This window comes from Hyperolius riggenbachi, unplaced genomic scaffold, assembly GCF_040937935.1.
Source record: "Hyperolius riggenbachi isolate aHypRig1 unplaced genomic scaffold, aHypRig1.pri scaffold_132, whole genome shotgun sequence".
Classification (NCBI taxonomy): Eukaryota; Metazoa; Chordata; class Amphibia; order Anura; family Hyperoliidae; genus Hyperolius; species Hyperolius riggenbachi.
The window spans coordinates 19,398-40,622 of NW_027152348.1; the positions used below are offsets into that span (position 1 = coordinate 19,398).

The window sequence follows — 21,225 nt, forward strand, 5'->3', positions numbered from 1 at the left end:
TAGTAGATGAGATTCAGTGATATAGTAACGAGTGGGCCATCTCCACACTTACATTAATATAGAACAGGGTGGGGTCATGTGATGCGGGTAGTTGGGGTCACTGGACATGGCCATGGTTAGTAGAGGAGATTCAGTGATATAGCAACGAGTATGTTATCTCCATACTTACATTAATACAGAACAGGGTGGTCATGTGATGTAGGTAGTTGGGATCATTGGACATGGCCATGGTTAGTAGAGGAGATTCAGTGATATAGCAACGAGTAGGTTATCTCCATACTTACATTAATACAGAACAGGGTGGTCATGTGATACGGGTAGTTGGGGTCATTGGACATGGCCATGGTTAGTAGATGAGATTCAGTGATATAGTAACGAGTAGGCCATCTCCACACTTACATTAATATAGAACAGGGTGGGGTCATGTGATGCAGGTAGTTGGGATCATTGGACATGGCCATGGTTAGTAGAGGAGATTCAGTGATATAGCAACGAGTGCTCCATCTCCACACTTACATTAATACAGAACAGGGTGGGGTCATGTGATGCAGGTAGTTGGGGTCATTGGACATGGCCATGGATAGTAGAGGAGATTCAGTGATATAGTAATGAGTGCTCCGTCTCCACACTTACATTAATACAGAACAGGGTGGTCATGTGATGCAGGTAGTTGGGGTCATCGGACATGGCCATGGTTAGTAGATGAGATTCAGTGATATAGTAACGAGTAGGCCATCTCCATACTTACATTAATACAGAACAGGGTGGTCATGTGATGCGGGTAGTTGGGGTCATTGGACATGGCCATGGATAGTAGAGGAGATTCAGTGATATAGTAACGAGTGCTCCGTCTCCACACTTACATTAATACAGAACAGGGTGGTCATGTGATGCAGGTAGTTGGGGTCATCGGACAAGGCCATGGTTAGTAGAGGAGATTCAGTGATATAGTAACGAGTGGGCCATCTCCACACTTACATTAATATAGAACAGGGTGGGGTCATGTGATGCAGGTAGTTGGGATCATTGGACATGGCCATGGTTAGTAGAGGAGATTCAGTGATATAGTAACGAGTGGGCCATCTCCACACTTACATTAATACAGAACAGGGTGGTCATGTGATGCGGGTAGTTGGGGTCATCACACATGGCCATGGTTAGTAGAGGAGATTCAGTGATATAGTAACGAGTGCTCCATCTCCACACTTACATTAATATAGAACAGGGTGGGGTCATGTGATGCAGGTAGTTGGGGTCATTGGACATGGCCATGGTTAGTAGAGAAGATTCAGTCATATAGTAACGAGTAGGCCATCTCCATACTTACATTAATACAGAACAGGGTGGTCATGTGATGCAGGTAGTTGAGGTCATTGGACATGGCCATGGTTAGTAGAGGAGATTCAGTGATATAGTAACGAGTGCTCCATCTCCACACTTACATTAATATAGAACAGGGTGGGGTCATGTGATGCAGGTAGTTGGGGTCACTGGACATGGCCATGGTTAGTAGAGGAGATTCAGTGATATAGTAACGAGTAGGCCATCTCCACACTTACATTAATATAGAACAGGGTGGGGTCATGTGATGCAGGTAGTTGGGGTCATTGGACATGGCCATGGTTAGTAGATGAGATTCAGTGATATAGTAACGAGTAGGCCATCTCCATACTTACATTAATACAGAACAGGGTGGTCATGTGATGCGGGTAGTTGGGGTCACTGGACATGGCCATGGTTAGTAGAGGAGATTCAGTGATATAGTAACGAGTGGGCCATCTCCATACTTACATTAATACAGAACAGGGTGGTCATGTGATGCGGGTAGTTGGGGTCATTGGACATGGCCATGGTTAGTAGAGAAGATTCAGTGATATAGTAACGAGTAGGCCATCTCCATACTTACATTAATACAGAACAGGGTGGTCATGTGATGCGGGTAGTTGGGGTCATCGGACATGGCCATGGTTAGTAGAGGAGATTCAGTGATATAGTAACGAGTAGGTTATCTCCATACTTACATTAATACAGAACAGGGTGGTCATGTGATGCAGGTAGTTGGGATCATTGGACATGGCCATGGTTAGTAGAGGAGATTCAGTGATATAGTAACGAGTGCTCCATCTCCACACTTACATTAATACAGAACAGGGTGGGGTCATGTGATGCGGGTAGTTGGGGTCATCGGACATGGCCATGGTTAGTAGAGGAGATTCAGTGATATAGTAACGAGTGCTCCATCTCCACACTTACATTAATACAGAACAGGGTGGTCATGTGATGCAGGTAGTTGGGATCATTGGACATGGCCATGGTTAGTAGATGAGATTCAGTGATATAGTAACGAGTGCTCCATCTCCACACTTACATTAATATAGAACAGGGTGGGGTCATGTGATGCAGGTAGTTGGGATCATTGGACATGGCCATGGTTAGTAGAGGAGATTCAGTGATATAGTAACGAGTAGGCCATCTCCACACTTACATTAATATAGAACAGGGTGGGGTCATGTGACGCAGATAGTTGGGATCATTGGACATGGCCATGGTTAGTAGAGGAGATTCAGTGATATAGCAACGAGTAGGTTATCTCCATACTTACATTAATACAGAACAGGGTGGTCATGTGATGCAGGTAGTTGGGGTCATTGGACATGGCCATGGTTAGTAGATGAGATTCAGTGATATAGTAACGAGTAGGCCATCTCCACACTTACATTAATATAGAACAGGGTGGGGTCATGTGACGCAGATAGTTGGGATCATTGGACATGGCCATGGTAAGTAGAGGAGATTCAGTGATATAGCAACGAGTAGGCCATCTCCACACTTACATTAATATAGAACAGGGTGGGGTCATGTGATGCAGGTAGTTGGGATCATTGGACATGGCCATGGTTAGTAGAGGAGATTCAGTGATATAGCAACGAGTGCTCCATCTCCACACTTACATTAATACAGAACAGGGTGGGGTCATGTGATGCAGGTAGTTGGGGTCATTGGACATGGCCATGGATAGTAGAGGAGATTCAGTGATATAGTAACGAGTGCTCCATCTCCACACTTACATTAATACAGAACAGGGTGGGGTCATGTGATGCAGATAGTTGGGGTCATCGGACATGGCCATGGTTAGTAGAGGAGATTCAGTGATATAGCAACGAGTGGGCCATCTCCATACTTACATTAATACAGAACAGGGTGGTCATGTGATGCGGGTAGTTGGGGTCATCGGACATGGCCATGGTTAGTAGATGAGATTCAGTGATATAGTAACGAGTAGGCCATCTCCACACTTACATTAATACAGAACAGGGTGGTCATGTGATGCGGGTAGTTGGGGTCATCGGACATGGCCATGGTTAGTAGAGAAGATTCAGTCATATAGTAATGAGTGGGCCATCTCCATACTTACATTAATACAGAACAGGGTGGGGTCATGTGATGCAGGTAGTTGGGGTCATCGGACATGGCCATGGTTAGTAGAGGAGATTCAGTGATATAGCAACGAGTGGGCCATCTCCATACTTACATTAATACAGAACAGGGTGGTCATGTGATGCGGGTAGTTGGGGTCATCGGACATGGCCATGGTTAGTAGATGAGATTCAGTGATATAGTAACGAGTAGGCCATCTCCACACTTACATTAATACAGAACAGGGTGGTCATGTGATGCGGGTAGTTGGGGTCATCGGACATGGCCATGGTTAGTAGAGAAGATTCAGTCATATAGTAATGAGTGGGCCATCTCCATACTTACATTAATACAGAACAGGGTGGTCATGTGATGCAGGTAGTTGGGGTCATCGGACATGGCCATGGTTAGTAAAGGAGATTCAGTGATATAGTAACGAGTAGGCCATCTCCACACTTACATTAATACAGAACAGGGTGGTCATGCGATGCAGATAGTTGGGGTCATTGGACATGGCCAGCACTTTGGGGATGATGGTAGCCTGGGCCCATTCTTTACCAAACTTCTCCACTAGCTTCTTCAGGTTGCTGGTTGCGGCCTCTCTGATGGCGTAAACTAGAGAGAACAGAGGATCACTACAAATAGGAATGCAGCCCTATACATCAGCACACGTTGTTCTTCAGCACTATTATTCAATTTCCTTCCCCTGAAACCACATGATCATCACCCTAACCACTCCAGCCCCCAAGCAATTTCCACATATCAGTGCTGCTCCCATTCATTCACCAATAACTTTATAACTACTTACCACACCTAAATCATCTATATATTATATTAAAAAAAACTCTCTCCATTTACACCCATTATAGCTTTACAATAAACAGTTCATCCTGGTTATTACAACATTTAGATCATGTTCCTAGTACAATGCATGGTGACAATATTATATTTGTAAATAAAGGTGTTTTTTTCAGTTTTTTGCTTTCTCATTGTACACTATCAATGATTAAAAGATTTTATTTGCAAAAATAATCGTAATATAACCTCATGGCATACATATTTATAAAGCCAAGTTCCTAAGGTAACAATATATTTATTTTCTTTTATACTTTGTCACTTTGTTTTCATTTTACAATTTTAAATTGTAAAATAAATTTTATATAGTTACATAGTTAACATGTAGTGGCTGCGGTTGTGGCACACCTTACCCCAAAGTGTGGGTGCATAGCCTGGATGGTGCTAAGCCCAAGCATCACAAAAGTCAATCGTTCAATCAAGTTCAGGCTAGCACACCTGCTTTAAAGTGCAATAGTTCTCCTTTTTATTGCTCCATCAACACAATGATGACAATTGTTTCGGAGCCACGGCGGGTCTCCTTCCTCAGAATGTGCACATTCTGAGGAAGGAGACCCGCCGTGGCTCCGAAACAATTGCCATCATTGTGTTGATTGAGCAATAAAAAGGAGAACTATTGCACTTTAAAGCAGGTGTGCTAGCCTGAACTTAATAGTTACATAGTTACTTTGGTTGAAAAAAGACATAGGTCCATCGAGTTCAACCAGTATAAAGTACAACACCAGCCTGCTCCCTCACATATCCCTGTTGATCCAGAGGAAGGCGAAAAAACCCTTACAAGGCATGGTCCAATTAGCCCCAAAAGGGAAAAATTCCTTCCCGACTCCAGATGGCAATCAGATAAAATCCCTGGATCAACATCACTAGGCATTACCTAGTAATTGTAGCCATGGATGTCTTTCAACGCAAGGAAAGCATCTAAGCCCCCTTTAAATGCAGGTATAGAGTTTGCCATAACGACTTCCAGTGGCAATGCATTCCACATCTTAATCGCTCTTACTGTAAAGAACCCTTTCCTAAATAAATGGCTAAAACGTTTTTCCTCCATGCACAGATCATGTCCTCTAGTCCTTTGAGAAGGCCTAGGGACAAAAAGCTCATCTGCCAAGCTATTATATTGCCCTCTGATGTATTTATACATGTTAATTAGATCTCCTCTAAGGCGTCTTTTCTCTAGACTAAATAAACCCAGTTTATCTAACCTTTCTTGATAAGTGAGACCTTCCATCCCACGTATCAATTTTGTAGCTCGCCTCTGCACCTGCTCTAAAACTGCAATATCTTTCCTGTAATGTGGTGCCCAGAACTGAATTCCATATTCAAGATGTGGCCTTACTAGAGAGTTAAACAGGGGCAATATTATGCTAGCATCTCGAGTTTTTATTTCCCTTTTAATTCATCCCAAAATTTTGTTAGCTTTAGCTACAGCGGCTTGGCATGGAGTACGATTATTTAACTTGTTGTCGATGAGTACTCCTAAGTCCTTCTCCAAGTTTGATGTCCTCAACTGTATCCCATTTATTTTGTATGGTGCTAGACCATTAGTACGTCCAAAATGCATGACTTTACATTTTTCAACATTGAATTTCATCTGCCATGTATGTGCCCATATAGCCATCCTATCCAGATCCTGTTGCAATATGACACTATCTTCCTGAGAGTTGATGATTCTGCACAATTTTGTATCATCTGCAAAAATAGCAACATTGCTCACTACTGCATCTACTAGGTCATTAATAAATAAATTGAAGAGCACTGGACCCAGAACAGACCCCTGTGGGACCCCACTGCTAACAGTCTCCCATTTTGAGTACGATCCATTGACCACAACTCTTTGTTTTCTGTCAATTAGCCAGTTCCCTATCCATGAACACAGACTCTTCCCCAGTCCTTGCATCCTCAACTTTTGCACCAGACTTTTGTGGGGAACAGTGTCGAAGGCCTTTGCAAAGTCCAAGTATATCACATCTACAGCATTCCCAATATCCATATTAGCATTCACTACCTCATAAAAGCTGAGCATGTTAGTCAAACAGGACCTGTCTTTAGTAAACCCATGTTGATGCTGAGAAATAAGATTATTTTCTACTATGAAGTCATGTATAGTATCTCTTAGTAACCCCTCAAATAGTTTGCATACAACTGATGTTAAGCTTACAGGTCTATAATTTCCTGGATCTGATTTTTTGCCCTTTTTAAATAATGGGAAAACGTGGGCTGTACGCCAATCCACTGGGACTCTGCCAGTTGCAAGAGAGTCACAAAAGATAAGATAAAGGGGTTTATCTATAACTGAACTTAATTCCCTTAGGACCCGAGGATGCATGCCATCCGGGCCAGGTGCCTTTTCTATTTTCAATTTATTTAGTCTTGCCTTCCCTTCTTCCTGCATTAAGTATTTAATATTACAGTTAGAAGATTGAGACTCTTCCGCCTCTGTAGTTTGCAACAGTGCTGTTTCCTTTGTGAAGATAGAAGCAAAGAAAGCATTTAATAACTCTGCCTTACCTTGGTCATCCACCATTGAGTTCCCATCCTCATCCTTTAGGAGTCCTATACAGTCAACCTTTCTTTTTTTAGAGTTGATGTACTTGTAAAACTTTTTGGGTTAGATTTGATATCCTTAGCGATTTGTTTTTCAGCTTCAATCTTTGCCTGCCTAATTTATTTTCTTACAATTTTTATTGCACTCCTTATAATTGCTTAGTGCAGCCTCGGCCCCCTCCTGTTTTAGGACCTTGTAGGCATTCTTTTTCCTCTTCATTTTATCTTTAACCTTTCTATTCATCCATAGAGGCCTTTTTTTATTCCTAGACATTTTGTTTCCATATGGGATATACATACTACAGTATTGATTGAGTATAAGTTTAAAAGCTTGCCATTTCCCTTCAGTGTCCTCCCCTTGTAGTACATTATCCCAGTTCACCAAACTTAGTGCCTGCCTAATTTGATTGAACTTTGCTTTTCTAAAATTCACAGTTTTAGTGGTCCCGCTGTTTTTATTTTGGTACAGAATATGCACAATGATGCCTCTTGTACATCATCCTATCTTTTGGGAGCCACCTATGTCATTTCCCGTCAAAAAAATTACTTGTCGGTTGAATAAAAGTAACTACATCAAAATCTACCAGGGGTGTATATATATATATATATATATATATATATATATATACAGATACATATATATATATACATATATATATATATATATATATATATACACACACACACACATATACCTTATGCCGGTTTGCATTAAGTGGTTACAACTGTCGCCCAGCAGGGATCCAAAGAGGTGGTCATTATCCATGGGATAGGGATAACATCTAGCCTGCATACAGGGCTTAAAGTTAAACCTAAACCGAAAAAAAATGAGTTTCACTTACCTGGGGCTTCTACCAGCCCCCACGCAGCCATCATGTGCCCTCGCAGTCACTCATGGCTCTTCCGGTCCCCCGCTGCCAGCTAGTTTCGTTTTTGCTGACTAGGGGTCGGCCGGCCGCCATTGCACCCGTAACGCGTAAAAATGTATGTGTTAATGTCCGCGATAGCTTCCTGCACTAGCGGGAATGCGTAAAAAGGTACGCATGGCGGCAGGCCGACTCCCAGTCAGCGAAAACAAAACTAGCTGGCAGCGGGGGACCAGAAGAGTCATGAGTGACTGCGAGGGCACAGGATGGCTGCAGGGGGCTGGTAGAAGCAGAACTAGCTGGCGACAGGGGACTGAAGCAGCAGTGAGTGACTACGAGGGCACAGGATGGCTGCATGGGGCTGGTAGAAGCAGAACTAGCTGGTGGCGGGGGACTGGAGCAGCAGTGAGTGACTGCGAGGGAACAGGATGGCTGCATGGGGCTGGTAGAAGCAGAACTAGCTGGTGGCGGGGGACTGGAGCAGCAGTGAGTGACTACGAGGGCACAGGATGGCTGCATGGGGCTGGTAGAAGCAGAACTAGCTGGTGGCGGGGGACCAGAAGAGTCATGAGTGACTGCGAGGGCACAGGATGGCTGCATGAGGCTGGTAGAAGCCCCAGGTAAGTAAAACCCGTTTTTTTTCGGTTTAGGCTTAACTTTAAGGTATAGCTGGTCCATTTTACCTTAATAGGTTATGTCAGCAAATAGATCATTAACATCACCTTGTAGTGGATCAGGCTGAATATTATTGCTGGCCGCTGTCACCAAGAAGGCTTTGAGGAGCAGGTCCCCACATTTGGCTGGACTTGTTTAGAAGTCCAGCTATGCCAATTCCATGTCCGGCCCTCTTACATCATGCGGGGGAAGGGGGGGGGGGCAGATGTCACCTGGAATGGGGACAGGCAGCCAGAACTTAGCCTACCTTAGGGAACCTGCAGAGACTCAGCATAACCTAATTAGTGACATGGAGAGTGCCGCTAAGGCATGAAGGCAGAACCACTATTGCCACATATATTATGTCTAAAATGGACACCTTGCACTCTCTCTAGGATTTCAAAATCCTAAAATAAAAACATTTACTTTGATTTTTCCTGGACTGAGTCAGGATTTAGCCTGCCGGGGGCCACACCTAACCATCTGTCAGTACTGTACTGCTCTCCCAGCATGCTTCTAGGCAGCTTACAGTAGGCATAATCATGTGACCACCGCCCAGGGAGATTTTCCATTTTAGGCAGAGTTTTTAGTATAAGACTGCACAGTGTGAAGTCTTATTACCTTTGACTAACACGACAGACTGCAAGGGATTACTTTAAATATTTCCCAGTGCAGGACTGTACAGAGAACCTGTTATTGTTCATGTGATACAGAAAACAGTAGATACTGTGTTTACCCTAAAGTATGACTTCCCCTGAAAGTAAGCCCTATCTTATATTTCAATCATACTCAAAATATAAGACATCCCCCTAAAATAAGATCTACAGTGGGATGCGAAAGTTTGGGTAATCTTGTTAATCCTCATGATTTTCATATATAAAGCATTGCTTTTTACAGTAAAAAATGTCAGTTAAATATATCATATAGGAGACACACACAGTGATATTTGAGAAGTGAAATTAAGTTTATTGGATTTACAGAAAGTGTGCAATAATTGTTTAAATAAACTCAAATTGGCTTTGTAAGCTCAGTTACCCCTGACCTAAATATACAAGTGAATCACATTATGAGAAAGACTATTTAACCTATTTTGGTTCCTGGACGTAGAAACTACGTCCAGGAACCATGCGTGCTACCGCGGCCGATCGCGCGCATGCACGCGCGCTCCCGGCCCGCGGTTCGTTAGCCAGGCAATCAGTGAATCAGGCTATGGTGCCCGATCACTGATTCCTCTCCCCCGCTGTAAAAGCGACAGCTTCTCTCGGAAGCTTCGCCTTTTCTGGCTGTTACCTCCCCCATGCGTCGCTCTAAGCGTGTGTTAAGCTTAGAGTGACGTCATGTAAACAAACTCATGGCCGCCATCTTGTGGCCAAAAAGTTATACTACAACCAAAAGTAAAAAAAAAAAAAAAATCAACACACATTTACATTTTAAACCTATTGTTTACATCCCACTCTCCCAAAACTACCCAAATAAAATGTTTAATATAAAAAAAAACAAAAAACATTACAATAAAAAAAAAATGTAAATATTTTTAAATATCAATGTAAAGATGATATATTTCTATTTTTTTTTTTATTTTAAACTTGTAAATAGTGATACATGCAAAACGGAAAAAATGCACCTTTATTTCCGAATAAAATATTGTCGCCATACATTGTGATAGGGACAAAATTTTAACGGTGTAATAACCGGGACATATGGGCAAATACAATACGTGAGTTTTAATTATGGAGGCATATATTAATTTAAAAATATAATGGCTGAAAACTGAGAAATAATGATTTTTTTCCGTTTTTTTCTTATTCTTCCTGTTAAAATGCATTTACAGTAAAGTGGCTCTTAGCAAAATGTACCCCCCAAAGAAAGCCTAATTGGTAGCGGAAAAAACAAGATATAGATCAGTTCATTGTGATAAGTAGTGATAAAGTTATAGGCTAATGAATGGGAGGTGAACATTTCTCAAGTGAAAACGACGGAACGCGAATGGGTATAGCGGGTTAATTGTAAGTTTCCCTCCTCTTTTAATTTTCTCCGAAGAGTAGCAACATGGGGGTCTCAAAACAACTCTCAAATGACCTGAAGACAAAGATTGTTCATCATCATGGTTTAGGGGAAGGATACAGAAAGCTGTCTCAGAGATTTCAGCTTTCTGTTTCCACAGTTAGGAACATATTGAGGAAATGGAAGACCGCAGGCTCAGTTCAAGTTAAGGCTCAAAGTGGAAGTCCAAGAAAAATTTCGGATAAACAGAAGCAACGAATGGTGAGAACAGTCAGAGTCAACCCACAGACCAGTACCAACGACCTACAACATCATCTTGCTGCAGATGGAGTCACTGTGCATCATTCAACCATTCGGTGCACTTTACACAAGGAGATGCTGTATGCGAGAGTGATGCAGAGGAAGCACTTTCTCCGCCCACAGCACAAACAGAGCCGCTTGAGGTATGCTAAAGCACATTTGGACAAGCCTGCTTCATTTTGGAATACGGTGCTGTGGACTGATGAAACAAAAATTGTGTTATTTGGGCATAACAAGGAACATTATGCATGGAGGAAAAAAAACAAAAAAAACACAGCATTCCAAGAAAAACACCGGCTACCTACAGTAAAATATGGTGGTGATCCCATCGTGCTGTGGGGCTGTGTCGCCAGTGCAGGGACTGGGAATCTTGTGAAAACTGAGGGACGCATGGATTCCACTCAGTATCAGCAGTTTCTGGAGACCAATGTCCAGGAATCAGTGACAAAGCTGAAGCTGTGCCGGGGCTGGATCCTTCAACAAGACAACAACCCTAAAACACTGCTCAAAATCCACTAAGGCATTCATGCAGATTGCAGAGGAACAAGTACAACTTTCTGGAATGGCCATCTCAGTCCCCAGACCTGAATATAATTGAAAATCTGTGGTGTGAGTTAAAGAGAGCTGTCCATGCTCGGAAGCCATCAAACCTGACTGAACTACGTTTTGTAAAGAGGAATGGTCCAAAATACCTTCAAGCAGAATCCAGACTCTCATTGGAACCTACAGGAAGCATTTAGAGGCTGTAATTTCTGCAAAAGGGGGATCTACTAAATATTGATTTCACTTTTTTTTGTGGTGCCCAAATTTATGCACCTGCCTAATTTTGTTTAAACAATTATTGCACACTTTCTGTAAATCCAATAAACTTCATTTCACTTCTCAAATATCACCGTGTGTCTCCTATACAATATATTTAACTGACTTTTTTTATAGTAACAACCAACGATTTATATAAAAAAATCATGACGATTAACAAGGTTGCCCAAACTTTCACATCCCACTGTATCAGCAGAGAGGACAAGAGGTGAGGACACAGCGATGCAGTAGGAAGAGGCAGCCAGGAAGCAATGAGTGGATGGCTCCTCAATCCTTCAGTACTTCTGTCACTCTCTTCTCTCCCCTGGTGAGTAAGATGTGCTGGCTGCTGGGAGGGGGTAAGAAGGAGCTGCCTGTGTGAAGGAGACTGTGTGGAGGGAGTTTCTGCCAGCACAGTAGGCTCAGCAGAGTTAGTATGGAGAAAGATGTGTGCTTGTGCTCTCTCTTTAGCTGTGATAGCTGTCCTCGCATTCTCTTTTCTGCACAGCTTGTGGCTCAGACAAGGCAGCAGTGGCATGGATCTCAAGCATGTGCCTGTCCTCTCCTTAAGGAGACACTGAAGCGAGAATAAATCTCGCTTCAGTTCTCATATATAGCAGGGGCACATGTGCCCCTGCTAAAACGCTGCTATCCTGCGGCTTAACAGGGGTCCCTTCACCCCCAACCCACCCCCGCAAACCTTGGTCGTCATTTTGGTCGCAGAATTTTCCTTCCTGGAGGCAGGGCTAATGGCTGCAGCCCTGCCTCCCAGCGCGTCTATCAGACACGCATTGCCGCCTCTCCCCCGCCCCTCTCAGTGAAGGAAGACAGAGGGGCGGGGGAGAGGCGGAGATACGCGTCTGACAGACGCGCATGGGGCAGGGCTGCGGCGGTTAGCCCTGCCCCAACCAGGAAGCGCTCCCCCGCATTACGGAGGGGATTTGGGGGTGAAGGGACCCCCGTTAAGCCGCGGGATAGCGGTGGTTTAACAGGGGCACACATGCCCCTGCTATCTATGAGGTCTGAAGCGAGATTTATTCTCGCTTCAGACTCTCTTTAATAGTTAGATCTGAGTAAGATCAGTGTGGGATTCTGGGAGTAGGAATCAACCTCAGCAAACAGTACAGTGACTTTGCCATTGCCTTGCATCATTTGTCCTTTATTAGCAAATGTAAAGTGAGATGCACATATTCTGCACAAATACTACTGTTATGGTTTCCTAATAGCCATGTGTTCTTTCTTGATGTGTTTCCCCAAAAATAAGACATCCCCTGAAAATAAGGCCTAGCACATGTTTTGGATCAAAAATTAATATAGGACACTGTCCTATTTTTGGGGAAACACTGTATGCTCCAATTTATTACTCAGTTCTTTCAGTGAAGAATTAAACATATCTTGTGTCTAAAAGTAGAAAAAAAGGACCCTTTATTGGCCAGTCTCTTTAAGCCCACCAATCTTTCATACTAATCGATATATTTTTGCACTCCACATCCAAAATGACAAGGCCTAGAGAATACAGTTTAATTTGCATTATGACTTTCCAAGACAGAAAGCTGTTACTATGAATTCTGAAAACGTGACTGTCATGGATTCACTGGCGCCATCCGCAAAATCACACAAAGCATGAGTCGGAGTATCCATTTATGCCTTAGGCAGTTACAATAACGGGGTGTTTGTATCAGAGTCCAGGCTCTTGTAAGAGGATGTGATGGGTTTATTCTTCTGTTCGGGGGGAAATGGTGGTTTATTGTTCCTTAGAGGAGGCCCATAAAACCTAACGCAGAACCACCTCATATCCCTCCATCTACTTCTACTTCAAGGGATACTAGATAAGGAGAGTGCAGGGGCTAGAAACCAACGCTTATACATTCCTAAACTGCCTAGAGATACATTCATGTCTGTATCCTGATAGGGGAAATGACTTAACTCGCCTTGGAATGAAAGAATAGTCATCATACTCAAATAATCAGTTTTCCATAGATGCTAGGCATACCAAAATTTCAGATATGCATTAGATCTGATCTGGGGGTGATTGCGCCACAAAACGTTAGTCCAGCATCTTCTGGCACAGAGATCCAGTTGGCTATCAAATGAAATATCACAATATACCTGTGTTTAAACTCTGAGCAAAACAGAGAATGCCAGGAACACGACTTGACTGACGCCAAGATATGACCATTTCAGGTATTTCATAGTCTTTTCTGCCTTATATGACAGAAGGTGGAGCTGGGACATGTAGCAGAACTGCTCATCTTTCATTACAATCTCCACCCTCCAGCGGTGAATTAAAACTGCTGGACACTGGCTGTGACAGAGAGTCCGAACCATTCATATCACCAAGGATCTGGCTGTTAATCATTAGATTATTACACACAGAACGTTCTATCTTCTATTTGGATTTACCATCCCAAAGGGCACGGTAACTTGACACGCAACTCAGACATTATACTCAGTTATTTTAACATTTTATTCCTTTTATTTTTGATGTATCAATCTGTCCAATTGCTGTATTTAGTTTATGCATTATTTTATTATAAAATAAACAATTAAAATAGTTTGTCTAAGTGCTTGTTCTGAAAGCTACGCAGAGTTCCTTGTCTCCTAAGGGAAATGTTACTGTGACGGACGAGCCGTCAGTGCGCAGAAAACGCAGCCGCAATCGACTTCCTGCCTCGGTTGTCGTTGCGCTGCCCAATCAGAATCTCATGTCTGTGGACACCAGGCAGTCCAGCCTGGGGGGTCTCTGCTGTCTTCAGGGGAGTTAGTTAGAGTTCTTTTCATGAAGCCTGTGCCCTGTGACTTGCTAATGAAGCCGGAGGTGTTACACTCAGAGGTTAATTAACAAACCCGGAGTCTTTTCAGAGCCAAGGAAGCTAATCCCAGCAGGAGGCAGACTTAGCGGAACCATTCAGCCAGGATAGGAAAGCATGGAGTTATGATCTTTATGCATGTTTTAGAAGTACCATACATCGGAGAGCTGTGGAAGTTATCTCATTCTGCTGGTCCGGATCTTGTGAGTATTTTGATAGTAAATTGGGGCCACTGGCATAACCAGAACTCGGGGGATTCCACTGTTTCTTAGCCGGGCATGCAAACATGCCCAAGTCTGCAGTGGCGTAGCTAAGGAGCTGTGGGCCCCGATGCAAGTTTTACATGGGGCCCCCCAAGCACTCTATACATAACAATTGATACGGCATGCCAAAACCTGTCAATGGCAACTACAGTGTCAGAGGTGCAAGAAGAGGCTGGGAAACAGTTTGTTAGTGATTACTACTATTCACAGCATCTATAGAAATGATTATTATGAGCACAGGACCAATAGAGAGGTAATAATGTAGGTGAGGGAGAGCCCTTCGGGGCCCCTCTGGCCCAAGGGCCCCGATGTGGTCGCTACCTCTGCACCCCCTATTGCTACGCCCCTGCAAGTCTGGTATCATATGAACTGGGCTAGTCTGAGAAATATGAATATATGATGGTCATGTGTGTGAGGAAAGCGTAAGCCGAGCTATGACAAATGTCATATTTGGTGGGCAGAGAGCACCCAGCCAGGGGGCTCACCGCCCCTGTCCAACCCCTGGGCTGTACTTGAGGCTCCACCCAAAGGTGGGCATTGTTCAAAAGTCTTTGGAAGGAACCCCTCAGGCAGTCCTCCATTTTCCATCTTCATGAACACACGGCCACCGTGAGGAACAAGTGGTGGCCATCTTGCCGGAGCTGAAACAAAGGGCACATGGCTAGCGGCCATCTTGTCTGAATTGAAACAAAGGACATCCTCCATTTTGTTTGGATTTTAAATCTTACTGAACTTTGAATTTATCTCTGGAACAAAGAACTTTGAGAACTTGAAACCGTTTTGCTTGGACTTGATGATTTTCCCACAAAAGGACATATTTCCACAAACCCTAAGTATTTTCTCCCTTTTATTTTTCATACTGGCTATTACTGGTTTAATAATTGTTGATTTTAATAATTGTCTGTATATATTAATTATTTATATTGCTGTGAATAAAAGACTTCCTCCAAGTCATTCACTGTTCCGCTACCCTGCTTATCAGCCGCACAACTGAACCAGACTTCTGGAGAGACGCTACTACTATTGTTTGTTGTTGGCTAGACAGAATAGTGTGTGTTTAACCGTTTTTTTTCGCAGGACTAGTCAGTCAGCGGGCTCCTCTGGCCCATGGTAACCAAGGTGGTGGCAGTTATACCCTGAATCGTGTGTGAGTTGTAATTACCCGTATCTCACAGGCTCCCTTCTGGTTTGTCTGCGGCTAATTCCCAACAGTTCCTGCGCATTGACTGCGACCAGAGTTCGCACGATCCGTGCGCTGGCACCGTTTGGAAGGCCATTTGCAGTCAGCCACCAGGGCTCCTGTGACAGATACCATAACCGCTTTATTGATATTGGTTTTTTGCTATCTCTAGAAAGGTTGTAGAATGAACCCTTTTCTCCTAAAGTATTAGCTAGAGTTACATTTGTGTATTTGCAAGCTTATTGTGAATTGTTGGCAGCGACCCAAACTCTATATGAGATCTAAGATTGTATTGATTGTACTGTGTGTGGGCTCACCAACCAATCCAAAAGGTTACTTTGCCTGCAGTGCTGAATGCCTTCAGGATTCCCTCAGGGTCTGAGGCTGAATGGTAAACTGAGGCAAAGGGAACAGGAATTGGAGGGTGACTTCACATTCGTCACAGTGACCACACATATGGTTTGCATTAGTGATAACTCAATATCTAAAGAACACAAAGCTCTAGAAAGCGTGCAAAAAAGCAATTGAAAACTAAGTGATAAAGCACAAATAAGAAGAGGGTCAGGGGCATAGAGCAGCAAGTATCCCAGAGGAACCAGACAGAACAGAGACCGTGCTGGTGGGGTGACAGAGACAGGGAGGATATCAGCTTCAGAGAGAGAGGTAATGTAACGGAAGCAAAGGTATTGGTATTACTAGAAAACAGCTGCGATCTGAGTGCTGCCAGGATGTGTGGGAATGAGGGGAACAGCAGAACCTCTGGAAGAAGCTGGAGAAAAACAAGACATGGGCAGAAATGTTTAACCCCCTTCCGGCCGCCTAACGCCGATCGGTGTCAAGTCCTGGGGCGGAGATTAGCAGGGAACGGTCACTCGCATGCGCGATCGCTCCCTGATGACGTCATCAGGACGGTACTGCGCAGTAGTAGTAGTAGTTCTGTGCCTGCACAGTACCGTCCTGATGACGTCAGCCGGACCACATGACCCGCTCAGTGGAGTGCAGAAAAGGCCGACCCGGAACCCGACCTGGTGAGGTCGGCTGCGCCAGGGGAGAAGACCGGGAGCCTTCCAGAGCTGCGGCGAGGGCACAGGTCGGCTGCCACGGGCTGGAGGAAGCTCCATGTGGATCTTTTTTTTTTTTTTTTTTAAGCTTGGATGTTTCCTTTAACTAATGCAGCCTGATTGGCTGAAGCCTCTTTCCCTCCTGTTTTCCCCTCCGACACCTCTGTTCCTCTCTGATTGGCCAATATTTCTCATGAGACAATGCACTTTGTATTGCAGAGCTGGGTGGGAGTGCCTGGAGACTGGGATGAGGGCGGGCAATGCATACTCAATCAGGCAGAGGAGCGTAAGGGAGGAAATGACATCAGGATTGGCTTCAAGATAGACACAGTTAAAACGGAGAATCCTAAGAAGGACTTTCTCTTTTTTTTACTGTAGAAAAAATCACTAAAATCAAAACATGGACAGTACAATACATGTGTTTTGTAAGTAGAGCAAGTATTTATCTACTTATATATGTGGTGTTTTTTTTTCTCTGAGATAGTATGGCTGACCAGGGATGCTCGGATACCCCTTTTTTAAAATCTGAATTGATTCGGATAGCTAGAAATCCGGATCCGATCAGATATCCGAACCGTTCCGGTATAAAAATAGATGCGGATATCCGAACACATTATCCTGGTAAATCTGAATTAATTCGGATATCCGGATAAAAAAACGGAAGTGGCCTTTAAATTGCTTCCAAAACTTTTTTTTAGAGTAAATGATGCATGAAGCTTCATGTTTTTTTTAAGAGAAACACTAATTGATTATGTGGGGAGTTAAAAAAAATATGGCTGTAAATTAACATCAGGCCTAGATTCCAGACAGCGGTCGTGCAGCCCACATTGTGTCCAAAGTCCAACCGCACAACTGGGACATGACAGTTTTTAGCCAAGTCACCTCCAAAAAATTATGCAACAATTGTGTTTTGGGTTAAATATAGGTGTTATCAGCAGCAGTGGCCTGTGGCACCCAGGTGGTGGGAGCAGCACAGGCAACAGGAGCAGGGCAATGCAGCAGCAGCAGGTGTAACGTGTGCCAGGAGCATGCCGGAGATTGTACTATGGCACGTAGCGTTGGTACCACGGCTGTAAAAAAATTGTGAACCAGGCTTAGTAATAGTTAACAATCAGGAGGAGCCGGAAGGTTGTGGCGGTAAAGGGTGGTAAGGCAGGCATAGTGATTCCCAGCCACTTTATGTCCCCCTCTTGCCAACAACAGGGAAAGACTCGCACAACGGGGTCTGTCAGTGTTTTTTCCTTTGCACGGGAAGCGGTGGAGGGAGCAGAGGAGACCACTGAGGACTTGCTGCCTGAACAGGCCTCAGTGTTGGCAGGAGTGGCAGAGGGGGTTATGGTGCTCTGAGTCTGACCACTGCCAGCACCAGCTTGCTTCAGCCTCTTGAACTCCTCATGGTGAACAAAATGTTTTTTGGACAGATGGGTGATGAAGCTGGAGGTGCCATACTTGGAGGGGTCAAAACCTCTGCTCAGCTTTAGTTTGCACACATTGCCTGTGGCAAACTTGCTGTCCAATGAGGGCAGAGTGAAGAACTGCCAGATTGGGGACATGAAGATTCCCCTGCGGCCTGAATGGGATGCTGCTGCTGCTTTTCCATTGGTGGTTGGGGGTTGAGTGATGTGGCTGGTGGTAGTGGCAGAAGATGAAGCAGCAGGCTGTGGGTCCCGCATTCCATGCCCACTGCTGCTCCTGCCAATGTCTGCAATGCTGATTCTCCGTGCCAAACCCACCGACGCATCCTCCTCCTCAGACTCAGAGCTAACATCCCCCTCCTGTGGATAGTAGTCACGGTCCTTCATCTCATCATCATCATCATCCTCCCACTCCTCAAACAACTGCTGCTGGGATGATGACCCCCCCCCCCCCCCAAACTCCTCTCCTGCTGCCACATACATGGACCCCCCCCCCCCCCCCCCCAACAACCACCTTCTGCATCTGTGACTCCTCCACCTAGCCCAATGCACCCAGAATATTCTCCTTAAACTCTCTTATGGTAACAGCCCTGCTGATTGTGATCATGGTGCCTGGAGTGAAAAGCGCGCTCACTGAGGGTAGGCTGCCTGCTGGGGTCGACGTGATGACCGAGTCCCCAGGAACTGCTGGGCGGCTGCTGCTGCTCCTGCAAACAGGAGTGCTGGTGGGGGTGGAGGTCTCTGTTGTAGAGCTGGTGGTGGCCTGCTCATCCACCATCAGCTGGAAAATGGCCGCTACACTCTGCTGCACCTCTGCAGCGTGACTACTCCTAACAGCTGGATGGCCAGTGGCTAGTGGTGGAATGGACACGGACGTGGCAGAACTGCTTATGGTGGCAGCAATGTCCCCTCTCCTCTTGGCCTTGCTGCCCCTCCCCCAGCTGCCAGTGCCAGCAGACATAGTACAACTTATATGTGATGATGTCACCAGATGATGTGGGGTACTTGTACTTTATTAAAATCGGGGTTGGACTTTAAAGTAAATCAGCACGGAGTGACAGACAGCAGAGTAGAAGACAGTGCACACTAACTGTCTAACTGCCACACTGACACTGCTCAGCACAGCAGCACTGCAGAAATCTGTAGTAAGCCAACACAGTACTACTCTAACAACTAACTAGCACTGCAGTACAAACTACACAATAACACAGTAATCCTATTCCCTAACCTATACTGTAGCTAAGGCTAATAGCAGGCCAGCAGCAGCAGGCATGGCCTGCACACACACAGGACCCTAACAAGCAGCTGCTGCAGCACAGAGTCTGACTGTCACTGAATGAAATCAAACAATTACACTAGCTAGCTAACTAAAAAACAATAGAACAATAGTGTAGTGAAGGTGTTTAGCACTCAAACACTTTAGGTTTATAACTGTATACAGCACTTGCTAGGCCAGCAGCACTGGAGCATGTCTCTCAGTGAGCAGTCACACAAGCAAGGACAAGATTTCTCATCATGGCAGCCCTCCTTAATATACAGGGGGGGCTGTCCAGGTTTCCCTTCTCTGACTGTTTGCTAAGGCTTAGGCTGGGAGCCCTCTGATTGGCTCAATGACGTTAGAAGGGGCTGGCCAGGGTTCCCTTCTGTGATTGGTTGCTAGTGCTTAGGCTGGGAGCCCTCCAATTGGCTCAATGACGTCATGGACGTCATTCCCATGGTTACAGTATCCCGATATCCGAACTACTGTAAGTATCCGACCGGATTCCGGATTTCAGACAGATATCCGAGTTAACTCAGATAGTGCTATTCGGATTTACACAGATATCCGGAATCCGAATCAGAGTTCAGATAGTGGAAAAGGTTCGGAGTATCTGGGTAGTTCGGATACCCGAAACCTGGATGAGCATCCCTGTGGCTGACTGCTCCTCTTTAAAGAGAGTCTGAAGCGAGAATAAATCTCGCTTCAGACCTCATAAATAGCAGGGGCACGTGTGCCCCTGCTAAAACGCCGCTATAGCGCGGCTTAACGGGGGTCCCTTCACCCCCAAATCCCCCTCGATACACCCGGGGAGCGCTTCCTGGTTGGGGCAGGGCTAACCGCCGCAGCCCTGCCCCACGCGCGTCTGTCAGCGCGTATCTCCGCCTCTCCCCCGCCCCTCTCAGTCTTCCTTCACTGAGAGGGGCGGGGGAGAGGCGGCGATGCGCCGCTGATAGACGCGACTGGAGGCAGGGTTGCAGCCGTTAGCCCTGCCTCCAGGAAGGGAAATTCTGCGACCTTTCTACGACACACTTTTGCGGGGGGTGGGTTGGGGGTGAAGGGACCCCCGTTTAGCCGCGGGATAGCGGCGTTTTAGCAGGGGCACACGTGCCCCTGCTATTTATGAGCTCTGAAGCGAGATTTATTCTCGCTTCAGAGTCTCTTTAAGGTGAGAGATGTTTAAATACATCTTGACTGGAGCTGAATTTGGAAATGCCTCTATTTGTATTACTTGTTTTACCGGTATGTATTTCCTCAGTATGCAAACTACATTATGACCTGGGGGAAAACAACATCTTAAATACTGTAATGACTATTATTACAAGCCCTCCCCCCATACACACAATATCCTCTGCAGCTGTTATGGAGAAGGAGCTCTGCAAGGCACCAGGGTAACGTCCTCCAGCATAGAGGTACACAGAGAAACAACATTACTCACCATGATCCACAAGCCAGGCCATACATAACGAGTTCAGCTTCTCATCAAAGAACTCTACACCCTGCAAAGCAAGAGAGAAATCATTGTGAGGGCCAACACACAGGACTGTTCAGTCTCACAGAGAAGGTGACATCTGTACAGTTCTGACCATCGCCTCCCTCTACTGGGGAAAACGTGACATTACAAACGCTGCTTTATAAAGCACCAACACATTCTGTGGCGCTGTACAATGAAAGAAACATGAGGTACAAAACAACACAGACAATGCTGTACCCCAAAAAACAAAATGCAGAACTGTGAAAAAATACAAAAATCGGTAGTTATTGTGACATAAAATGTATAGCGATCTGCAAGACGCAAAA

The 21,225-nt window shown here is 44.9% G+C and overlaps 1 protein-coding gene across 1 annotated transcript in view; it reads right to left on the minus strand.

Moving 5' to 3' along the window:
• Positions 1 to 3,877: 3,877 nt before the first annotated feature.
• LOC137543622 (serine/threonine-protein phosphatase 2A 65 kDa regulatory subunit A alpha isoform-like) overlaps positions 3,878 to 21,225 on the minus strand; it is a gene marked incomplete at its 3' end in the record, with an annotated part of 183,382 nt that continues 166,034 nt past the window's right edge. Inside the window, exons 11-12 of the mRNA XM_068264738.1 lie at positions 20,864 to 20,924; positions 3,878 to 4,032 (exon numbers count right to left, since the gene is read on the minus strand). Of these exons, the coding sequence (XP_068120839.1) occupies positions 3,878 to 4,032; positions 20,864 to 20,924 (216 nt within the window). The remainder of the gene's footprint in view (positions 4,033 to 20,863; positions 20,925 to 21,225) is intronic.